We start from the raw sequence: 24803 nt of genomic DNA, 5'->3' as shown, positions 1-24803 counted from the left end.
AAAATGCAGTTTTAGTTGCGACAGCTTCCCCTCTACCTCCGACCACGACAGGTTCTCCGGCCGGTAGAACTGTCACTTCTGGTTGGACTGAAAGCCGCAGTCCCAACCCTGCAGTGCTCTCTTGCTTCTGGATAAGTCCTCAGACAGCCTAGCAGTCAGATGTCTCAGGATAGGCCTCATTCTCTGGCCTAGCAGCCTGGGGCAATACAACACACGTCCACCCAGACACCCATCCAGGTGGCACAGAACCCCGATCACCTGACCACACCCAAATAAATAGGCTTTCCCAGCAGGCCAAGGGCTCCAAGAAAATCCCTGCCCATTGGCTGAGATACCCCATCTATTCCTAATCTGTCCTTGCAATGCCCCTGTCTTATATAATGCCACCAGATACCTGGCCATCTAGTGACAGAAGTCCAGCAATTCCAGAATTAGGGTGGAAACAATTGATCTCCTATCAATTAGCCATATTAGCTATACCTGGCAGGTAAATTTGCTAGCAACCCTGCCTAAACATCAGGGTGCTACATTATTTAAAAACAAAGGGTCTAAAGTTACGTCCACCCACGCTATAGGTTCCACCACTGTGCCAGGATATTATACTGAACTTAAATGATACAGCCGCCACTTAAATAAACAAATGATTATAAAACATCTACCATATAAACTAATGAGGCGCTAAGTAAAAAAGACAAATAAATGATGTGTAAACAGTGATCATAAATGAAAATCATCCAGTGACAAGTGATAAATCAATATCATACATGAATAGATCAATGAGCAAAGTCCACAGACTAAATCAGTCCTTCAGATATAAAAAATGGAAATCAATGTAAGTTCAAAAAGTGTTGGAAGAAGGCTCTAAACATCAAGCACATCCCCCACACCGTGTGCAAATGATGACTCCACTCCCCTCTAGGTGTCCACTCACCAGATAAGGTTTCCCTACACTCTCATGCTCTGCAACTAAGCATCAACCCACACAGGGTTAAATATTCACATCGATTTCCAATCCTTAATGTTGAACTCACAGATAATCCACATATAAAGAAAACAAAGTGATCCAATAGTGCAGTATCGTTTGATCAAATTTATTAAAGTTAAAAGGCTTCAAACATTGCACTCACATTAAGGCTGCATTCACACTATAACGCGGCGTATTTTGCCGTGACAAATTGCGGCGTATTGTACTGCGATTTGCCGCGACAAAACAGGTAGTTTTAGCCTTTTTTTTTTTACAACACATTGTTGTCTATGCTGAACGCCGAAAGCCGCCTGAAAAAAAGGGTCCAGGACTTGTTTTCAGGCGGCAGGCGTACAGCGTTTTGGCGTTCGGCGTGAGATGTGAACCATCTCATAGACAACAATGTAAAATCGCCCCTCCAGCGGCACGAGCGTCGGGCGTAAATACGCGAATGTGTGAATGCAGCCTAAATCAGATGCATTTATGCATATGATGAATCCACTGCAGCAGCATGAGACTGTCATAGCATGGTCACAGCAGACCCAGGGTGTATGTAGCGATATCTCACCCACACCAAAATCATCACCGCTGGAGCATCACTTTCGGTAATTGCAACTAATGTCACTCTTAGTTGCCGTATAGCCACATCTAGACATTTTTCGTCATCACAACTTCCTCCTGGGATTGGCTGTACGGCACGGCAACCTCCCTTTTATAATTTTCCATTATGCTAATGGAAAGACTACCCATCAATGTATGCTCTCACTACGTGTCCCCGCAACCATGTCCCTTTACTCTGCTCACATTAATGTTGTAGCTTAATGAATATTAACATGAGTTATTGAGTTACTTATACCATAATTAATATAAAAAGACAGCATACAACAAACGTGATACTGTCAATAATTATGGCTAATAATTTAAATACACTGCATATACTATTAAAAATGTTATAATTACTATTACATTATATAACCATAAAATAAACATAAATTACGATACAAACAACCCATTCCCAATTATAGGCTCATAAATCCATCAATAATTCATAAAGTTCAATAAAAAATGACTTAGTAGTTTAGTAAATGAGGTAAAGTTTCACTGTACAAAGAGTACCCAATCGCATACAAGGAAAATAAAAAAGAAAACTGCATTTTTGCGTGCACATGATTGGATGAAGTCAGCAGAGCTCTCCCTCATTTACTAAGCTCTGGAGCAACTGTACTTTGCATATTCCACAGTCTATTTGCCTTTAGTAAATCAACTCCATAGTCTCACATATACTATATATTTACATATAAATCTGATTATAAGTGTACGTCAGTATTTTTCAAAGATATGGGAAAGATGAGTTTATTAACCTTGTGCCTGGCAAGTGTGAATACACATAGTTCTGTGCGGGAACAGGTGTATCAGGGCAGCAGTGTTTAACAGTTGTCAGAGAACACTTCATGCGTGATGAGTAAAGTCTATGTACAGGGACATACGCCAGCTTGTTATTTTGCAGTGTTGGTGTTTATCGCCTTCATCAGTCACAAGGTTATGTCGGATATGTTGTTGCAGTATTGCTGTCAAAATTGTTTTTTTATTTTTAAAAGTAGACTTTTGAGTTACCATAGGGTTGTGAAAAAAAGGGATTATAGCGGTGCCTTAAACAAGTCACAGAAAATATAATCAACTCCAAAAATAGATATAAACATTTTATTGATAATACAAAAGGTTTAAAAACATTAAAGGTAGACTAGAATTAACATGGGTTGTTACAAAGTCCCGACATGTTTCGGCAAATTGTTGCCTTCCTCAGGGGTATGGGTCAATCAATATGTTTTGTACAATCTATTAAAAGATACATACAGGTAATTAGTTCAGAATATATGAAAAAATGAATGTTTCAAAACAAGGCTACATTCTCAGGAAATAAGTGAGCAAAAATGGATCCAGTATGTGGAAGTAACCATTGTGAAAAAGCTGAGTGCCAAAACAAATGCTGTACCTACCCCAGGTCTACACAGGAAGCAAAGCCAGATGTAGCAAACCGTAAAGTCACCCAAAACACCAATCGAACCTTAGTGTGGTTGCAGGGGGCTAATATTGCAAACTAAAAAAAAACAAAAATTCAAAAAGAACTAATTAGGGGTTAAAAAGACCACAAAGTAATAACCTGTGGTTACTTGTCCCTAAACAGGGGCTAACATAGCCTCCATACATACCTAGTTATGTAATTTTTTCATATATTCTGAACTAATTACCTGTATGTATCTTTTAATAGATTGTACAAAACATATTAATTGAGCCATACCCCTGAGGAAGGCAACGATTTGCCGAAACATGTCGGGACTTTGTAACAACCCATGTTAATTATAGTCTTTAATGTTTTTAAACCTTTTGTATTATCAATAAAGAGCTAGATTCACGTAGGACTTACACCGACGTATCTCGAAATATGCCGCGTAAGTCAAAATGTGCGCCGTCGTATCTGTGCGCCGTGCCCACAGAACTAGATAAGCCATAAAATAGGCTTCTTCTGACCGACGTAACTTTCCTACGCAGGCGTATCGTAGGCGCATATTTACGCTGGACGCATCTTGCGCTCCCATATTATTTTCTATTGAAATATGCAAATGAGCGAAATACGGCGATTCACGAGCGTACATGCGTCCGACGCAGGCTACGCGCGGTGCGCGTAAGTTGTACGTCCAGCCTAAAGTTACGCCTTATAAAGCAGGGGTAACTCAGCAACAGACGTGCACAGGTCAGCTGGAGAGCAGCTACAGCAGCACCGTTACGGACGAGCTGAGCAACCCCACTTGCAGGATAACACATTAGTATGCCAACATGCCAGGGGCAGCCATGGTCATAGCACTACTACTGTGTCTGCCGGCACGTAGGAGGGCACGGGAGAGGATATACCGAACGCGCCTGAACGTCTTTGGCATGGGTGATTCTGAGGTGTTTCGCATCTTCAGATTCAGCCCTGATGCCATCCTGGAATTAGCCACAACCCTGCATGAAGACATCACCAGCAAGACAAATCCTGCACATGCAGTGCAGCCACTGGTCAAGGTAGTGGCAACACTGCATTTCCTCGCCAGTGGATCATTTTAGTGTACAAGTGGAGTCGTGGCTGGGATGTCACAATCCAGCATGAGCAGATGTGTGCACCAGGTTGTCCCCGCAATCCTCAGACGCATGTCCCATCACATCATCAAACCCACCCATGAGCATCTGCGGCGGAAGGCAATGCAGGATTTCTACAGCATTGCCGGATTCCCACGCACCGTGGGGGCCATTGATTGCACACATGTGGCACTACGGCCCCCCCGTGACACAGAGCACATATACCGTAATCGTAAGAAGTGGCATTCCATCAACGTACAGGTGATAGCCGATGCCCAATGCCTCATATGGCACGTCCGTGCCAAACACCTCGGGGCCAGCCACGACAGCTACATATACCGTCAATGCAACTTCTCCACAGAATTCGAACAGAACGTGTACGGGAACAGCTGGCTGGTTGGTGAGTGACATGGGAGTCAGGCATGACTGTCCGACCCCATGATGCACACATCACGAGGGCCACATGCACGACTAACATCCTCCTGTCTTTTCCCTTCCAGGTGACTCGGCATATGCACTTGGGCCCCATCTCATGACTCCATACCGGGATCCCCAAACCAGAGGAGAGAGAAACTACAATGCTGCACACATACATACCTGTGCAGTGGTGGAACGCACATTTGCCCTCCTGAAGTCCCCTTTCCGATACCTGGATACGTCTGGGGGGGCCCTGTTGTATTCCCCCAACTTCGTGTGCCAGATCATCGGTGCATGTTGCGTGCTGCACAACTACGCCATGAGAAAGGGCCTGGAGATTGACATACGTGATGACCTGACACCCCAACCACCCAGTCCCCCCCTAACCGAAGCTACCCCGTCTGCTGAGGGAAGAGCAGTCAGGAGTTGCCTCGTGGAACGCATTTTTGAACGTTAAACACACACATTCATCATGGCACAAGGAGAATGCATGCATGCACACCACTGTGGTCCCTAGCTCACACACACCACATCCACCTCACATTGGTTTAGCCCAAGTCCACCATGCAGGACTTGGGAGCAGCAACGCCACGCCAAGGCACCAAGAATGTTGCTGACCATTCATACCACATTCACACGGTCGTGGGGATAACTTCTTCCCGAAGACCCAGGATGACACCCCTTGCTGGCAGGAATGTCACCCCCACATTCACACACCAGTCACACTGTAGCCTGCACTCCTCACCGTGTGCAGGAACTTAAAACAAAAAAAAATGGTTCATGCCATTGGCAGCCATGACATGCCCTTATCCGAGGACGGCACATCCTTCTGTGGACGTCATTTAAAAAAATTAAACAAATCATAATCTGAGCAAATAAAAGAAAAAGCTCATACTCTGAGCAAAATCCCAAAAAAATGAGCACTCATCTGCTCTGTTGTGGGCCAAGCCTGGTGCCACGGTTGCCACGGCTCTGGCTCCTTAGTTGTCTGGAGGAAGCCTCGGCTGGGGGGGGTGGGGCATTAGGAGGAGCATCAGCCCCTGCTCTGTCACTCCTGGCAGGTGGTGGCTGCCTGCCCTCCATTGCAACGGCGAGGCGGGTGAGCACCGTGTTGGTATGAGCAAGCATCCTCAGCTGGCGGGTGGTGTTGTGGTGCTGGTGCCGCCTGGTCTGTGTCCCCTCCGCCTCCACAGCAGCAGTGTTGGCCTCTACAGCCACTGCAAACCTCCTCATCTCCGCCGTGAGGACTGCTGTTGCGGCCTGCTGCTCCCCCATGCAGGTCACCATGGCAACGCAGTTTCCGCTCACATCCTGCAGGCTGTCAGAGATGGAGCTGCTCTGATCAGCCTGCTGGGTGAGGGACTGCTGCACAGCCAATGTGCAGGCAGCTTGGGACTGGGCCGAGGAGCCCAGGCTATCTGCTACACACCGCAGGTCACTCACCATAGCACCGATATGGCGGTCTGCCGGGCCTGCTCCCTCTGCAGCCCTTCTTGGAGGGCTCCGGGTACACCCCTGGTCTTCCGTAGAGCCTTCCTGGGGAAAGGAGAGGCTTGGGCCCGTCCAGACGGGCTAGACCTGGAGGGGGAAGACCGGGAGGGGGTTCCCCTGGATGGGGTAGACCTGATGGGCGGGGAGGTGGCTGAGGGTTCTGGGATGGAATCCTCCTCATAATATATACAGTCCTCCTGGTGGAGATCCACTGACTCCTCAACGACAACCTCTAGCGGAGAGGTATGGGCACTCCCCTCCACCAATATGACTGTGCTTCCCAGGGGGTCAGACTGAGCCACAGGATGTTCCAGGGATGGCATGGGTCGAACACCGGCCGACAATGGCCCAGCTCCCTCCAGCACATCTGTGGATGACACAAAACATTCACATGTTGGTGGACCCACACACTTGTCACATGTTCCCTTCCACCCCCTCACATGCTACACACCAAATGGAGGATAAAACACACTTACCTGTCCCCAAGTCCAGATCAGTGGAGTCATAGCCCTCAACGCCCTCCACCTGCTCCTGTGAAAGACACCTGGCGACAATCTCCTCCTCAGGTGTCAAACGCAGAGATGAGGCTGGTCCTCCTCCCGTGCCCCTGGCATGCTTCTTCATGAGGGCCAACTTGTCACGGACCCGACGTCTCATGTCATTGATTTTTTTCTGGATGTCATCAGACGTCCGGGTCTCATTGCCAATGGCATTCACATCGAGGGTGATCTTGGCAAGAATCTCCCTCTTATGTGCCTTGCTGGTCTTACCACTGTGGGCACCATGCAGGTATGCATCATATTTCGTGATTGTCGCCAACACGATATTAGTCTCCTCAGGATTGAAGTTTCTCTTCCTCTTCTTATCCTTGCCCACTTTAGGAGGTGCCATCTCTCTACAAAAGTACTTTGCTTCAGGGGGGGAAACAAGCAAACGGATGTACTTTTGCGCCAGATGGGCCTATGTCTTGGCGTAAGCCAGGAAGTTGCGCCGCCGTAGTTGTGAGCACGTGCACACGGATGCGGTCACACTTCCGCGTCACTGCGCATGCTCCGTTCATGATACGCCGGGCGTACATCACTGCTCCACGTCCGGAACATCATTTGCATGGGGTCACACCCACTTCCTCCTACGCTGGGTTACGCCATTGAAATCTAAGCCACGCCGACGCAGCGTGGGGAGCACTGGCTTCCAGAATTCCATGGTTGACTCTCTGCGCAACGCCGACGTAGCGTATATTCGTTACGCTACGCCCGCCTAACGATGTGCAGAGGTATGTGAATCTAGCTCAAAATGTTTATATCTATTTTTGGAGTTGATTATATTTTCTGTGACTTGTTTAAGGCACTGCTATAATTCCTTTTTTTCACAACCCTATACCATTACCCCATAGGGATGAGGTGCCAGATTCAACAGAGGACACACCAATCACTTTTTTTCATAAATCTTTTGAGTTACCATCTATTAAACCTTATCTACGTAATACACAATAATCAGACTACTGAATAACTTACACACATTTCAGTAGTAAATAAGAGTAAACACAATACAAATGAACTTTTTCACTATGTACCATTTTCCTTAACTGCAGGATCCTTCTCTCACGTATCGTCCAGAACCAGAACATCAACAGTACAGGAATTATATGGTGAGTATACCATAATGGAATACAACAAAAAAAAGTGCTCCTAGTGGTGTAATGCATAAAATATATACAGCATTCAGTCCAGTGTTTACCTGCACTGCCGATCTGGCTAGGCTTTTAATCATTTATATGTAAATTCATATGTAAATAACGGCAGCATTAATATGTATATCATGCCCCTCTGCAGTGGAGAGATGATGTGCTATAACCTCTAGCAACCAATCAGTGAGCAGTATTACTGTACAGCAACCAATCAACAAAAATAAATCATGTGCTGTAACCTCTAACAACAAATCAGTGAGCCATAATGTGTGCTGTAACCTCTAGCAACCAGTCAGTAAGTGGTAATGATATGCTGTAACCTCTGGCAACCAATCACAATCACTGCCTGTTCTGATACAGTAAATTGATTTTAAGTCTAGCTGATATTTATTGTATGTCTCAGAGCAGGGGGAGAACAAAATTGCATGGGGGGGCCCCAAGAATTTTTTTGCCCAGGGTCCAATCAACATTAAAGATGGCCCTGTTAAAGAAGGATCCTGACAGCTTCTCTACACAGGGATGGGCCACTTTCCATTACGTGTGATTGGCACTTCTTTAGAGCAGAAGTAAACTCTCTCAATCAACTTTAACTGTTTTTAATCCTAAGGCTGCTTTCACATTGCAGCGTCGAGCCGCGGTGACGGTATAGCCGCGCTATTTGTAGCGCGGCTATACCATCGTGTTTACCGCGATATTCGGGCGCTAGCGGTGAGGTTTTAATCCCCTATACCGCGGTAAAGATGCGGCTAGCAGGACTTTTGGAGCATTCCTGCTAGCGCACCGCTTCAGTGTGAAAGCTTTCGGGCTTTCACATTGAAGACTACAGGGCATGATTTTTCATGCGGTATAGCAGCGCTATTTTTAGCGCTGTACCGCATGAAAAACGCCTCAATGTGAAAGGGGCCTTAGGCTGGGTTCACACTTGTGCGATACGGGAACCAGTGAGATTCCTGTGCGGGTTCCCACATCGTACCTGAACCGCAAACGGTTCACACTGACAGCTGCAAACCGCTGTGGGTGTCAATGTAAAGTTAATGACACCTCCAGATCGGTTTGCAGATTGCACTGCGAACTGTGAAATGGTGCAGGAATCGGATTGTATAAGTGTGAACACGCATGCGATCTGATTCCAGTCCTGACCAAAAAAAGGGTCCTGCACCATTTTGATGCGCATGCAATGAGATTTCAGCCATACATTTTATATGGCTAAATGTGCATCACACAGACATCGCATGTGACCTGCACAGCAATGCAGTGCGAACCCAGCCTTACCCTGCTAGCATTAGTAGATAGATAGGAAGGTGAACTATATTTCTTTGTTTTAGCCCTGGTTCACACGGGAGCGTTTTGACATTTGTCAAATCGGCGGCAATTGCCGTAAATGGCACGTCCTAATCGGTGCGACGCTGCACAGATTTCAAAAAGAAGTTTCTGTACTACTTTTTGCAATTTCGGGCTGCAATTTACATTTGTGCAGAAACCTGCACAGATGTCTCTGAAGTTCATCTGAACTCCCACGGTGTCATTCCCGCAGCTCAGTGTGAACCTGGGCTTAAACTTTTTTTTTTTTTTTTAAACTCTTCACTTGCTTCCTGGTTTCTGGCCTAGGCAAAAATTATATCATACATCCCAGGAATCTGCATAGAGGAGGGGAGGTGGGGCTTTCTCAGCTAAGCACACCTGTTTGCCTGCATGCTTGAGCTACGGGCAGATGGATTCCAGCACAAAAATGCTACATAAATCATCTGCCCTTACTCAAGATGGCCATGTCTAAAAATGCCAGGGGTGTGGCTTTTATAGTGATTTCTCAACAAAATGAAACATGGGCGGATGGGTGAGTTTGCTTTGAATATTAAAAATATATTAAATGGCGTTTTCAGTTTGTTTTTCTTTAAGGTAAATGCATTACAGCTCAGTAGTGAAGCACCGGAGAAACCCTGTGGGTGGTTACATTTCTACTGTTTTACAAGGGATTTTGTTATTTTGAGCAAAATTTTGAGGCAAGAAGCAATCATTAAAAGGGTGATCATTATGGATGTTTTATTTTAAGCTTTTTATGTTACTTTGTTATCTCTTCACTTGTTCTAGGATGGCCCCCTTGTGGACAGAGTGAAAATGACCTACACACGTATGCACACATACCAAACAGTGGATTTTGTTAAAGAAAAGGTGATCAAAAACAAAACAAATATTATACCCTGGTGATGATGTATAAATATATAAAGGGAAAATGGTACAGCTAGTAGCCAACTATGTGTGAATGTGCTTGTGTACTGTTAATATACTGTGTGTGTGTGTGTGTGTGTGTGTATGTATATATAAAGTGAGTACACCTCTCACATTTTTGTAAATATTTTATTATATCTTTTCATGTGACAACACTGAAGAAATTACATTTTGCTACAATGTATAACAGTGTAAATTTGCTGTCCCCTCAAAATAACTCAACACACACCCATTAAAGTGGTTGTAAACCCTTTTTAGTAACTTTATGCTACAGGTTAGCCTACATTAAGGATTACCTGTAGCTACCCAGGAAATCTCCAAAACCTACATGGTTAAGGAGATATCCGCCTGTGTCTGCAAACTCATCGGCACATACGCACTAGGGCAAACTGAAGCAATGGCACCTATGTACCGTTGCTTCAGTCTTCGTGCCATTACCGGCGGCTCCTGCATGCATGCGCTGGAGTGACGTCATTGCGGCTCCTGCCAATCACAGCCGGAGCCACGATACCTGGAAGCAAGCCCCAGGCGACATGTCGGCTGCCAGAGGGGGAGTTGAGGACGGCTGTGGGGGCTTTGATCTGAGGTAAGTAATTCATAATGAGCTAGTATGCTATGCTTTAGGTTTACTTCCTCTTTAATGTCTAAATCACTGGCAACAAAAGTGAGTACACCCCTAAGTGAAAATGTCCAAATTGGGCCCAAAGTGTCAATATTTTGTGTGGCCACCATTATTTTCCAGCACTGCCTTAACCCTCTTGAGCATGGAGTTCACCAGAGCTTCACAGGTTGCCACTGTAGTCCTCTTCCACTCCTCCATGATGACATCACGGAGCTGGTGGATGTTAGAGTCCTTGCTCTCCTCCACTTTCTGTTTGAGGATGCCCCACAGATGCTCAAAAGGGTTTGGGTCTGGAGACATGCTTGGCCAGTTCATCACCTTTACCCTCAGCATCTTTAGCAAGGCAGTGTTCGTCTTGGAGGTGTGTTTGGGGTCGTTATTATGTTGGAATACTGCCCACGGCCCAGTCTCCGAAGGGAGAGGATCATTTTTTCCTTTAGTATGTGACAGTACATGTTGGCATTCATGATTCCCTCAATGAATGCTCCCCAGTACCGGCAGCACTCATGCACCTGCAGACCATGACACTCCCACCACCATGCTTGACTGTAAGCAAGACCCTCTTGTCTTTGTACTTCTCACCTGGTTGTCGCCACACACGCTTGACACCATCTGAACCAAATACGTTTATCTTGGTCTCATCAGACCACAGGACATTGTTCCAGTAATCCATGTCCTTAGTCATCTTGTCTTCAGCAAACTGTTTGCAGGCTTTCTTGTGCATCATCTTTAGATGAGGCTTCCTTCTGGGATGACAGCCATGCAGACCAATTTGATGCAGTGTGCGGCGTATGGTCTGAGCACTGGCAGGCTGACCCTCCACCCCTTCAACCTCTGCAGCAATGCTGGCAGCATGCATACATCTATTTCCCAAAGACAACCTCTGGATATGACACTGAGCATGTGCACTCAACTTCTTTAGTCGACCATGGCAAGGCCTGTTCTGAGTGGAATCTGTCCTGTTAAATCACTGTATGGTCTTGGCCACCGTGCTGCAGCTCAGTTTCAGGGTCTTGGCAATCTTCTTATAGCCTAGGCCATCTTTATGTAGAGCAACAATTCTTTTTCTCAGATCCCCTTAGAGTTCTTTGCCATGAGGTGCCATGTTGATCTTCCAGTGACCAGTATAGGAGAGTGAGAGCGATAACACCAAATTTAACACACCTGCTTTCCATTCACACCTGAGACTTTGTAACACTAACGAGTTACATTACACTGCGGAAGGAAAATAGCTAATTGGGTCCATTTTGGACATTTTCACTTAGGGGTGTACTCACTTTTGTTGCCAGCGGTTTAGACATTAATGGTTGTGCGTTGAGTTATTTTGAGGGGACAGCAAATTTACACTGTTATACAAGCTGCACACTCACTACTTTACATTGTAGCAAAGTGTAATTTCTTCTGTGTTGTCCCATGAAAAGTTATAATAAAATATTTACAAAAATGTGAGGGGTGTACACATATATACTATATAATATATATAATATACACAGTATATATAATTATTAATTTGTAGTATGTTATTCATTTATTAACAAATCAAGATATCCCCTATGTTGTTAAACTATAATCTGGCTTGCACAATTCCAGCCTTTCCCTTAAAGCGGGGGTTCTCCCTAAAATTTTTTTTTTTTTTTTCGCATGTCATTCAGCATAGTAGCGTGAGCTACAGTATGCCCTTATATATTTTTTTGGCGCCGTACTCACTGTTTAATCGCGTAGTAAAGTTTCAGGGGAATGGGCGTTCCTATGCAGAGGGCTCGTGATTGATGGCCGGCTATGGCGCGTCACGCTTCACGAAAATAGCCGAAATAGGAGTTTGCTCTTCACGGCGCCTGCGCAGTCAGCTCCGATGTCTGTGTGCAGGCGCCGTATAGCGCCGTGAAGAGCCGAGACCTACTCCGGCAATTTTCGTGAAGCGTGACGCGCCATAGCCGGCCGTCAATCACGAGCCCTCTGCATAGGAACACCCATTCCCCGCGGGGAGTCTGAAACTTTACTACGCGATTAAACAGTGAGTACTGCGCCAAAAAAAATTATAAAGGCATACTGTAGCTCGCGCTACTATGCTGAATGACATGCTAGAAAGTTGTTTTTTAGGGTGAAACACCGCTTTAAATGAGGTCACCGCAGGCTGTAAATAAGAGACATGAGGGGGTAGCATACAGAAGATCTATAGGTCTACACACTACTAATACAATACTATTAGCAAACTAATCATACAGGATGCACTCATAACACTAAATTCATGGACCAGTACGGATTTTCTAAAGAAGCTGTTTGCTATCAGACCCTCACTCTGGCTAAAATTTGGCAACAGGGAGTGAAAAGGGAACCAGGTGGAGGAGGAAAGGAGAAGAGGCACCGTCCAATGTCATTCAGAAAATAGGTGCAGGAACTCAACCACGACCCCGTTCAGATTTCACAAACAGTAGAAGGGTCTTAAAATGGCATTAAATACCAGGATTGCATTACATACAGAGTGCAGAGTTCAGGGGGGTTAAACACAGAGGGCCATATTCTTAGAGATCTCCGGCGGCGTAACGTATGTCCTTTACGTTACTCCGCCGCAAGTTTAACTGGCAAGTGCCTGATTCCCAAACCACTTACCTGTAAACTTGCGGCGGCGTAGCGTAAAGTCCACCCGCGCAAGCACTCCTAATTCAAATGTTCCTGGTAGGGGGCGTGGATCATTTAAATTAGGTGCGCTCCCGCACCGATCGTAATGCGCATGCTCCGTCGGGTAGATTACCCGACGTGCATTGCGCTAAATGACGTCTCACGGACGTCATTTGTTTTGACGGTAACGTAAATGGCGTCCATCGCCATTCACGGACGACTTACGCAAACAACGTTAAATTTTCAAATTTCGACGCGGGAACGACGGCCATACTTAACATTGAGTACGCCACCTAGGGGGCATGTTTATCTTTACGCCGCGTATCGCTTACGGAAACTACGTAAAATCAAGCGTACGTTAGAGAATCGGCGTGACTAGTCATTTGCATATTCTACGCTGACCGCAAAGGAAACGCCACCTAGCGGTCAGCGTAGATATTGCAGCCTAAGATACAACGGCGCAGGCCATCGTATCTTAGGCATGTTTAAGTGTATCTCAGTTTGAAAATACACTTAAACATGGGACGGCCTTAGAATCGGACTTACGTCGGCGTATCTGCTGATACGCCGGCGTAAATTCTTTGAGAATATGGCCCAGAGTGCAGAACTGTCACTTGTAAACACAGAAGCCAGACTTCTGTGTTTACAAGTGATTGTGGTGAGCAGGCACCAAGGGTCTGAGCCAGAGGTGGTGGAACTGAGTTCCCCCAAGTTCCCCCTGAAAAAAAGCCCTAGTTGTGTGTATGAACCCAAGCAATATATACTCTCTTCAATTCCCTTTAACTAATCCATAGCGTTTAATCTGCACATATGCTTACAATGAAAATCAGAGAAAGAATTGTTTTGTTGCATATTTTCGTCAGAAGCTGACTGTACCAAGCGCTTTTAAAGCTGAGACAATTTTATCGGTATAACCTGATTTAAACATATTCAGGAATAATGTCCAAAAAAGGGTTAACTTGTTGAAGGTTACCTGATATGTTCTGTATCATACAAAGAGTAGAACCAACATTGGAAAAGCAATTTATCAACTGAAAGTATATTACGTTTAACAGACATATCAGTAGAAACTTCATTAAAGTATAATTTGCCACAACCTGATCAATAACCCAACACATTCCTTGTTTTGTATCCACAACATATAGGAAATATGTTTTACATTCAAGTACTTAATGACCTTGAATAAAGGATTTGCACTGAGTAAGGTATTTTGAATATTATAGACTCATTCTCCTTCCTTGTTTGGGTGACCTATTTAACGTAGTATTTAGGTTTTGTGCTGCCCTAGGCCTGACTAAACCTGTGCACCCTAATTTAAATATGACCAACCCCTTCCTGTCAAGGCCACACCCCTTTCTGTTTAAGACCCACCCTGAAATTTTCAAGTTGGGGCACTAGTTCTTAGGGCCAGGGGGGGCAATGGATTCCCTTAATTTTCATAGATTTCCTCTCACTTCCTGATTGGCTATGGGACAGGAAGTGAAGGGAAATCACTGTAATGGGTCAGGGATGGTAAAAAATAATCTGACTGGGGCTATAACCATCCCTTACTGTATCCAAAATGAAAAAAAAGCAGAAATTTCTGATAATTTTATGGAGAGGACTAAGAAGATATAACCATGCCAATGGTGCAGCAGAAAACATATAGCACAGTGAGGAAGGTTTGTGGTCCAGGATGATAGGACAGCCAAAATTAGAAGCAGCTCGTACACACGATAGGTTAAACAGAGGCCTGAAGGACCGTTTTCATCGGTCCAAACCGATCGTGTGTAGGCCCCATAGGTTATTTAACCTTAGGTTAAAAAAATGGCAACTTGCTTTAAAATTTAACCAATGGATGCTAACCGATAGGTCAAAACCGATCGTTAGTATGCAAAAGCATCGGTTAAAAACCCGCGCATGCTCAGAATCAAGTCGACGCATGCTTGGAAGCATTGAACTTCATTTTTTTCAGCACGTCGTTGTGTTTTATGTCACCGCGTTCTGACACGATCGTTTTTTTTAACTGATGGTGTGTAGGCACCATCAGTCAGCTTCATAGGTTAACCTTCCTTCAGACTGTTGTCCTCTAGTTAACCTATCGTGTGTGTACGAGGCCTAAGGCCCCATGCACACGAGACGCTGCTAAACTCGAGTTCAGAGGCATTGGGCATTGGGTATTGCCCCTGAATACATTTAATGTTATCCTATGTGTCCATGCACACAATCACGTTTTTTGGCGTTTTAAAGCAGTTGGGTTTATGTCCGTTTTTTCAGACGCAAAATTTTGGGTTCAGAAGCGTTTTATTTTTGCGTTTTAAACTTTGGGAGGGTCTACAATGTCTTTGAGATAAGCACTGACAGCCGCAAATGCGGTAAAACGCTGCTAATCGCGGCAAAACGCCGCGCAATTCGCGGCAAAAACTGGCGTTTTAAATGCCGTTTTTTGCCTTTGAAAACGTGAGTTTAGAGGTGTTTGTAATTGCTTCTCGTGTGCATGGGGCCTAACAGTGTAGCACTCTTTCCGTGCTGCCCCCCTGCAAAGTGCTGCCCTAGGCCTGGGCCTTTTTGGCCTAGGCCAGGATACAGCGTTGGTAGTATTAAACCCTCAGTAAACAATACAAAAAGGTGCAATCAGCTGCAAATAGGTGAATTAAAAAAAAAACTGCTGCAATCAAACTCTCCTTGAATAGTGAGGAGAAAAAAAATGTTGTAAAATAAATAAGATGCAGTTTTTTTTGACTGGGGTATTTTTTATCCTAAACGTAATTAGATAACAGATGCAACAAACAATGGGCAACAAGCAAAATCAAACAATAGTGAATGTTCAAATGGTAAAGAGTCACTGGATAAGTGAAATTGTTGTCTAGAACGGTGTATCAAGTGAATTACATCAAAAACTATTTTTGGGGTAAAAAGTCCCGATCTGTTAAAAAAAAAATTACAAATGGTGCAAAAAGTTCATAAATAGTCCAGTGCTCCACAATTCAATGTGTTTAGTGAAAAGATGATACTCAAACTTTTCCCACATGCAAATACAACAAACTCTTTGTGGTTCAGCTGAAATAATGCACAATGGAAAGTGTGTCACCGCTGTGCTATATATGTGAAAATTGTCCGCTTACTGAATCAAATGATCCCACCAAGAGATGATATGCGTGTGAATGGAAGCGCCTCTGAAGACAAGTGGTCAGCCAGCTCCAGGGAATGTATCCAGGTTTATGGTGCTCCTTAATCTCGTTAATCACATTGTGTGGTTATAAAAGATAATGGAAGACGCTCATAGTGCATTAATGCGTATAAAGCTGAAGGACAATTAATTTTTAGCGATATAGATAAAATATTGCACGGTCGCCTGCAGTGTGGCTAGTTGACGTCACTTTGCTAGCTCCAATCCAACACCTTTTACTCTCAGAGGGCTACTGTTGCTCCTGGTCTGTGTGCGTTTTGCTTCCCTTTCCTGCTATTCTCGGTGAGGACTTAGTCCCTGCATCGGTTGTCCTATAGACTTATATTTCCATAACATAGGCTTATGCCAGCTTACCGTACATCATTTTTATGTGGCTTGGAGCTGTAGATCAGCTTCTTAGCCTTGCAGCTGTCACCTTCCAGTCATGCAGATATTGTAATAAGAAATTATGCAGCCCAGAAAGACATAGGATTTACTACGGCACATTACTGTGCAAGCAAAACCATGCATATTTACATACTCATACTTATGCCGCGTACACACGATTGGACATTCCGACAACAAAACCGTGATTTTTTTTTCCGACGGATGTCGGCTCAAACTTGTCTTTCACACACACAGTCGCACAAATGTTGTCGGAAATTCTGATCGCCAAGAAAACAGTCACATACAACATTTACGACGGCACTATAAAAGGGAAGTTCAATACCAAGTGCGCCACCCTTTGGGCTCCTTCTGCTAATCTTGTGTTAGTAGAAGTTTGGTGAGAGACAATTTGCGCTTACATGTCATCTGCTGCTGTTTCCTATCTCTCTGAGTCCTGGACCAGATTGTGCTCCCTATTATATGGATTCCTCAGGCTACCAATTTTTCCTGTCAAATAGTTGATGTGTGCCCTGGGGTACAAAGGCTTCGCCAATTTCATCAGTTTATCCAGCGTTGCCTTCCTCTTTAATTTGTTATGACCCCTAATAAATGTCTATTTTTTTTTCACAAATACTTGCCTATGTGTTTTACTTCAAAAATGACAGTTTGTTTGTGAGTAGGCAGGTACATTTCAAAAATACAATGTCAAATTAAAAATTGTTGTGGTAACTTGACACACAAAACGAAAAATAAATAAATATGGAGATCACTAGAAATTAAAAAACAAAAAAAACAGGAGATCTTGATAAAAAAAAGAAAAAAGATCACTATAAAAATAAATTCTAAACGTTATTATGGAGATTTGGCTTAAAGAATAAAAAGATTATTCAGGAGATCACGAGAAAAAAAAAGAAATCAGTTTGTTAGAACTCTGTGTGAATATCAGTAGCAAAACAACTTGATTATTCTAGCATTATAAAGAAGAAGAGAATGCACTGCATTTAAAGATTTAAAAATTTGCAGCGTGACGAATGTGCTATCTCCATTATGAACACTAGTTTTACCAGACCGAGCGCTCCCGTCTTGTACTTGATTCAAAGCATGCGTGGAATTTTATGCGTTGGAATTGTCCACACACGCTCTGAATTTTACGAGAACGTATTTTGTTGTTGGAAAATTTGAGAACCATCTCTCAAATTTTTGTTGTCGGAAGTTCCGTCAGTTAATGTCCGATGGAGCCTACACACGGTCGGAATTTCCGACAACAAGCTCCCATCGAACATTTGTTATTGGAAATTCCGATCGTGTGTACGCTGCATTAGGCTGAAAAAAGGCAGTTCTTCGAGTTCAACTGATAGATCCAGACTAAAGCAAAAAAACCCTTATAAATTATGGTATCATTTGGTCCAAGGGAAAAGGGAGTAGGCGCACCAGGTGGGAACCCAGATGAATATCTTCCGCTGCAGACAACTCAGGTGCAGGCAATGCACTTAGCAAAGCAGGAACAAAAATTGTCTCTGGACAGCCGCACTTTCAACAAACTGTAGCCTTTATTAAAAGAAGGACAGCACTACAAGTCACAGCAAAATAAAATAAAACCCGACTGCTGACGCGTTTTGGCACTGAAACTAGTGCTTAGTCATAGCTAAAAAATACAACCTTAATTTTCTCCAAAAGGGAAAGAATTTCTTCCTGATTCAATCAGATCCGCCTGTCAGTATTTCTGAAGCTCAGCATTAAGCCCTGTACACACGATTGGTTTGTCTGATGAAAATAGACCAATGGACCTTTTCATCGGACAAACCGATCGTGTGTGGGCCCCATCGTTTTGATTTTCATTGGGGAAAAAAAATAGAACATGTTTTAAAATGTTCCTATGGATAAAAAAACGATAGAAAAAAAAAGACCGTCTTGCTCAGAATCAAGTCGACGCATGCTCAGAAGCATTGAACTTAATTTTTCTCAGCATGTCGTAGTGTTTTACGTCACCGCGTTGGACACGGTCGGATTTTTGACCGATGGTGTGTAGGCAAGACTGATGAAAGTCAGCTTCATCGGATATCCGACGAAAAAATCCATCGGATTAGATTCCATCAGATATCCGATCATGTGTACAGGGCTTTAGTCTCTGGACAGGTGAATCATCTATGGGCAGGTGAATAGTAAAGGGACCTGTATGCATTTGTATTCAACTGTCTCTGAGTTGTTTAGTACCAGAAAAAAAAAAAACAGAGCTAGGTTTGCATCCTTTGTCTGCTTTTATTTACCTAAATGTGAGGGCTCTGAGGTAAAAGAATAAATGGATGCACACCTGTTGCGTATCTGCCTGCCCATAGACCCAATATGGGTCCATTCAGCTTAGTGAGAAAAAACTGAACGAAAATAAATATCTGTTGGAATACAATGTTCATTTTGTATTTTATGCAATTACATCAATATCAGTATTCAGTAGAGATATATTCTTCAGCCAGTAGATGGCAGTGTTTATAAGTTTGTATCTGAATCTATGGTAAACTCTATTTCTTTTCTCTATATCACAGTTTCTGTTTCCTGCCTGCAGTTAAGCAGCAGATAAACACATGTGGACTGTGCACTGTCTGTTCTGTAGGGCTATATACAGAATGTCTATCAATATGACATAAGTAGGGATCTGCTGATTGGAACGGACATTTTCAAAGGAATCTAAGGCAGTTGGACACTCCCTGAAACAACAACATGCAGTGTTATTAATTATGAATATTAAAAACCAGTTAAAGGCGCCATTTACATGGCTGCTAAAAATGCACTTACATTTTATGGATCTGAACACAGCTGCATTGTTTTTGATAGAGATGTTCATATAGATGCGTAAACATGTACTGTGTTCAGGTCTGTAACATGAAATGCAAAAATCTGGTACTCTAAAAATGGGACAATTTTACTAATTTAAAAGCAAGTATTATTGGCGCAGGAATATTTATATTAATAAAATATGTACATCCGTGTGAATCTAACTATAATCTGTGCATTTAGAAAAACATTCAGCCAAGCTGCTTACTGTAGGGGCACTCAGCTGGAGGGAGGGGCCAAGAGAACACTTTAAGCTCACACTTCCAATGCATGCATGCTATAAATCTTCAGAGCCTTTTGAATGAAGTGTGGATAGTTTGCTGTGCATTATTTTATAATAATTACAAAATAGTTAAAGATGAATGTCAGGTATGATATTCGGGCTGAAATCGGACATGAACCGGAGAACCAGCACGCACCGGACCCCTGCTGTGCGCCGCATGCGGCGACAGTGTGAACCCGACCTAACAGTTATATAGTACTAGGTGTTCTAAAAATATAGTGCTATACAAAGAAACAGGTATAATACAAATATTATTCTCTTATCTGTGCAAATATTACATTATTGATCAGCCTGACCTTTCCATTAGGTAACCAACAACCATATCTGTCATTTCCCATTTTACATTTCATGTGACCTATAATCTTTTTCTGACTTGAAGATAATGCCCGCTACAACTAAATGTTTTTTAAGAGTCTGTAAAGTGCTCATTGCACAAGCATATTGGATTGTCTCATTTCCTGTGCTTTGATCTCATGTTTTCTTAGATTCCATGAATAAATCCAATCTATAATATTTATATCAAAGGGGTTCCTACTGTGTCTGTGGTATATGGAGTATGGAGTCACATTTTGGTGTTGAATAGCCCCCGCGGGGATCCGGGCATCTGGCAGCTGCAGGGATCGGACATCAAGAAGCGGCATTCGGGAATTGGGCAGCAGCTCCTGTGTCTGACTCTTCTCCTCCTCGCTTATGCCGTTGTGCCCTCCACCCCTCTTCTTAGGTGTCCAATAGGATTGCCTGTCCTTTCAGCCAATCAGATGATGGGTATCAGACCCGCTTCCCATTTGGCCGGGAGGAGGATTAGTGTTGCAACAGCGAATATTCACTTGCTGTTGCAACACACCTGGGTAGGCTCCGGATTCAATGCGCTGCACCCGAGCCCACCCTATTTTGAAGCAGATTAGAGCTCTGGCTCTAATTAGTGCTTCCAAAAACACACCCCCGCCCATCCCTGCCATTGGAATTTATGCACCCAGTGTACTGAAAGGGGCCAGGCGGAACTTAATAATTGAAGGGCTGCCCCTGGCCACCTGTATTTGCATGAGGAGATTTCCCATTACTTTCGGTCCCATAGCTAAAACAGGAAGTGAGAGGAAATTTAACCACTTCACGTGTATATATATGTGATTTTGCATTCCGGGTTCTGGGCACAAGAGCTCCTGCTGTGATTTTACACAGCTGGAGCTGTTCAGTGGTCCCGTGGACCCGATCTCTGCCAACACCCGCTGATCATTCATTACACTCATAGAATGCCAGTCTGCATATGTAAACAAGGCAGATTGTCATTCTGTCAGTACAGAATACATGGATCCTGTGTTCCTGTATAGCAGAAACACCAATCCATGCCTTCTACTTGTAAAAGCACCTCCAGCACTACACTGAAACATTAGCAAATGCCCCTAATGTTAACTCCTTCCCTGCTAGTGTCATTAGTACAGTGACAGTGTATTTTTTTTAGCAATGTCACTGGTCCCCAAAAAAGTGTCAAAAGTGTCAGGTGTCCAATTTGTCTGCAGAAATATCGCAGTCTAGCTGTAAGTCACTGATCGCTGCCATTACGGTTATATATATATATATATATATATATATATATATATATATATATATATATACATTTATTGGGATTTTTGTTACCAAAAATAGGGAGCAGAATATATATTGGCATAAATTAATGAAGAAATTTTATCAGATATGTTTTAGAGCAGAAAGTAAAAAATATTGTTTTTTTTTAAAAAAAATGTCAGTCGTTTTTTGTTTATAGCGCAAATAAAAAAAATTAAAACTGCAGAAGTGAACCATTACCACCAAAAGACATCCTCAAATTAAAACACTAAATTCTGCTGGCTGATATTTGATCAATAAAGTAAGAGGAAAAAAATGCAGGGCCCAAAATGGGAATAGTAGAAGATTGCAAGCTGCTTGCTCTGGGGGCACTGGACAGGAGGGAGGGGCCAGAAGAGACGACAGGCGACCTGAGAAGAGGAGGATCCGGGCTGCTCTGTGCAAAACAGGTAAGTATAACATGTTTGCTGTTTTAAAAAAAAATGCCTTTATTATTACTTTAATTATGTGGTTGTAAACATATACACAATGAAGTGACTGGCCTCAGATGATACACAGAGATTAAACAAATCCTCCTACATAAGTTGTACCTGTTTATCTACAGTATTTTCTTCTCTACAGCTGTTCAAGGTGCAGAATTTATACAGCTTGTCTGAACTTTCAGAAAGCCAAGGGAAGGGAGCTGAATTTGCACTCTGCAGAGCTCAACTGACAAGAGTTTTAAAAAAACTGATTGGAGGGAAGGGACACCCCTCTCCCTTCACACGGCACACAGCAACAGAGCTGAGGCTGTCAATCACAGGCTATTTGCTGGAGTTCCCTCCCCTGTCATCTTTTTACCTCTTGGTTTTCAGGAAAACCTGTCAGAAGTGACTCATGTTGATAGCAGAGGAATGAGGCAACAGACAGAAGTGACACTTAGGCCACTTTCACACTGGAGCGGTGAGAGCATTGGCGGTAAAACATTGCTAATTTTACAGTCGTTTTATCAGCGCTTTTTGACAGACAGCTAGCGGGGCGCTTTTAGGCCAAAGAAGGGGTTAATAGCGCCCAAAAACCTCTTGGGTTTTTTTATGTCCCGCAAGTGGCACTCAGGCTTTCACACTGGAATGACAAGAGAGGAGCTTTATAGGCGCTATTTTTTGCGCTAAAACGCCTGTAAAGCTCCTCAGTGTGAAAGTGCTCTGAATTGAGACAAGCACACTGTAAAGGGGTACTTTGTTCATATTTTATGTCGGAGGTTTAGCTCCCAGCTGTCCCTGATTTGGAGGGAGTGTCCCTGATATGGAGCAATGTCCCTCTGTCCCTCATTCCTCCTCATGTGTCCCTCATTTTGGTCTGATCTATATAGATATATATAAAATTCTCTTTTTATCTATCAAAAAGTGTATATCAGTAATAAACCTTTCATCTGATTTCTAAATTGCTGCATTTGTAAATTCCAAAAGAAAATAAAAAGGAATATGAGTGGTAAAAAAAAAGCACTTGTGGGTTTAACCAAGCTTGTTTTTTTGTACGATTCTCCTTTAAGGGGGCGCGGCAATGGGTGTGTCCTATGCCTGCATACTTTTGCCAAAGCAACATATACAGATTTATTGAGTTACTTTCACTTATTTATTTTTTTACTTTTTAGTGTTTTTTTTTTTTGACTTAGGCCCCTTTCACACTGGGGCAGGATGTGTGCGGTGGCGGTATAGCGCTGCTATTTTTAGCGGCGCTATACCGTCGGAATTGCGGTGGTATTCGGCCGCTAGCGGTGTGGTATTAACCCCTGCTAGCGGCCGAAAAAGAGTTAATACCGTCGGCAATGCGCCTCTGCAGAGGCGCATTGCCGGCGGTATTACCGCTGTGTCCCATTGTTTTCAATGGGAAGGAGCGGTGAAGGAGCCGTATACACACCGCTCCTCTCACTGCTCCAAAGATGCTGCTTGCAGGAGATTTTTTTTTCTCCTGTCAGCGCATCACCTCAGTGTGAAAGCCTTTAGGCCCCGTACACACGAGAGGATCGATCCGCTGGAATTGATCCGCGGACCGGCTCCAGCGGATAGATCCCCTGGTGTGTACGATCCAGCGGATCTGTTTCCACGGATTTTTGTCCCCGGGGATGGATTTCCAGCGGATCAAAATTTCTTGGCATGCTAAGAAATCGATCCGCTGGAATCCAGTCCAACGGATTGATCCGCTGGTCTGTACAGACTCACCGGATCAATCCGTCCGAATCCATCCCCCGCATGCGTCATAATGATTCGACGCATGCGTGGAATTCCTTATATGACAGCGTCGCGCACGTCACCGCGTCATCATCGCGGCGACGGCGCGACACGTCACCGAGGACAGAATTCCGCGGGGATTTTGATCTCATGGTTAGTACAACCATGAGATCAAAATCCGCCAGAGGATTTATCCGCGGAAACGGTCTCCCGGACCGTTTCCGCGGATAAATCCTCTCGTGTGTACCCGGCCTTAGGCTTTCACATTGAGAATGCTGGGGCAGGAGTATTTCAGGCATTATTTATGCGCTATATTTAGTCCTAAAAAAGCCTGAAATGCGCCTCAGTGTGAAAGGGGCCTAAAGATATCTTGGAATGGCAGCCTTTATATATTTGTCTTTTCAGCATGCCTTGTGGGGTTCATGCAACCACAAGAAGATGACGGTTATGGAAGCTCTCAGTTTGCTGGATAACTTGGTGGATGAATCTGACCCTGATGTGGATTTTCCAAACTCCTTTCATGCATATCAAACAGCAGAGGGCATTCGCATGGCTCATCCTGACAAAGGTATGTGCATATTCTACAAACCACGTGACACTTTCCAGCTAATATGTAAAATGATACACGCAAGATGAAAGCAGTGATTGCAAACATGTTATGCTTACCTGCTCTGTGCAGTGGAATTGTTAACCCCTTCCCTACCAGTGACATTTATACAGTAATCAGTGCGTTTTTATAGCACTGATCGCTGAATAAAGGTCAATGGTCCCAAAAAAGTGTCAAAAGTGTACGATCTGTCCACCGCAATGACGCAGTCCTGCTAGAAAATGTTTATCACCACCATTACTAGTAGAATATATATATATATATATATATATATATATATATATATAAACAATGCCATAAATCTTTCCCCTATTTTGTAGATGCTATAACTTTTGCGCAAACCAATCAATATATGCTTATTATTATTTTTTTTACCAAAAATATGTATAAAAATACATATTGGCCTAAACAAATGAAGAAATTCGTTTTTTTTACATTTGTTTTTTTTTGGGGGGGATATTTATTATAGCAAAAAGTAAAAAATATTGTTTTTTTCCCCCCAAAATGTTACTCTTTTGTTGTTTGTAGCGCAAAAAGAATAACCCGCAGAGGTGATCAAGTACCACCAAAATAATGTTCTATTTGTGGGGGGGGGGGGGGGGGGACATACATTTTATTTGGGTACAGTGTCCC

At 43.5% G+C, this 24803-nt stretch overlaps 1 protein-coding gene across 1 annotated transcript in view; it reads left to right on the top strand.

Annotated features, from left to right (window-relative positions):
- Window positions 1-24803, top strand: part of MIOX (myo-inositol oxygenase) — a 66139-nt gene that overhangs the window by 16826 nt on the left and 24510 nt on the right. Inside the window, exons 2-4 of the mRNA XM_040343180.1 lie at window positions 7581-7637; window positions 9765-9845; window positions 23969-24131. Coding sequence (XP_040199114.1) covers window positions 7581-7637; window positions 9765-9845; window positions 23969-24131 — 301 coding nt within the window. The remainder of the gene's footprint in view (window positions 1-7580; window positions 7638-9764; window positions 9846-23968; window positions 24132-24803) is intronic.

This window comes from Rana temporaria, chromosome 3, assembly GCF_905171775.1.
Source record: "Rana temporaria chromosome 3, aRanTem1.1, whole genome shotgun sequence".
Classification (NCBI taxonomy): domain Eukaryota; kingdom Metazoa; phylum Chordata; class Amphibia; order Anura; family Ranidae; genus Rana; species Rana temporaria.
The sequence above is the reverse complement of the archived record's forward strand: the minus strand, read 5'-3'. Positions and strand labels throughout refer to the sequence as shown.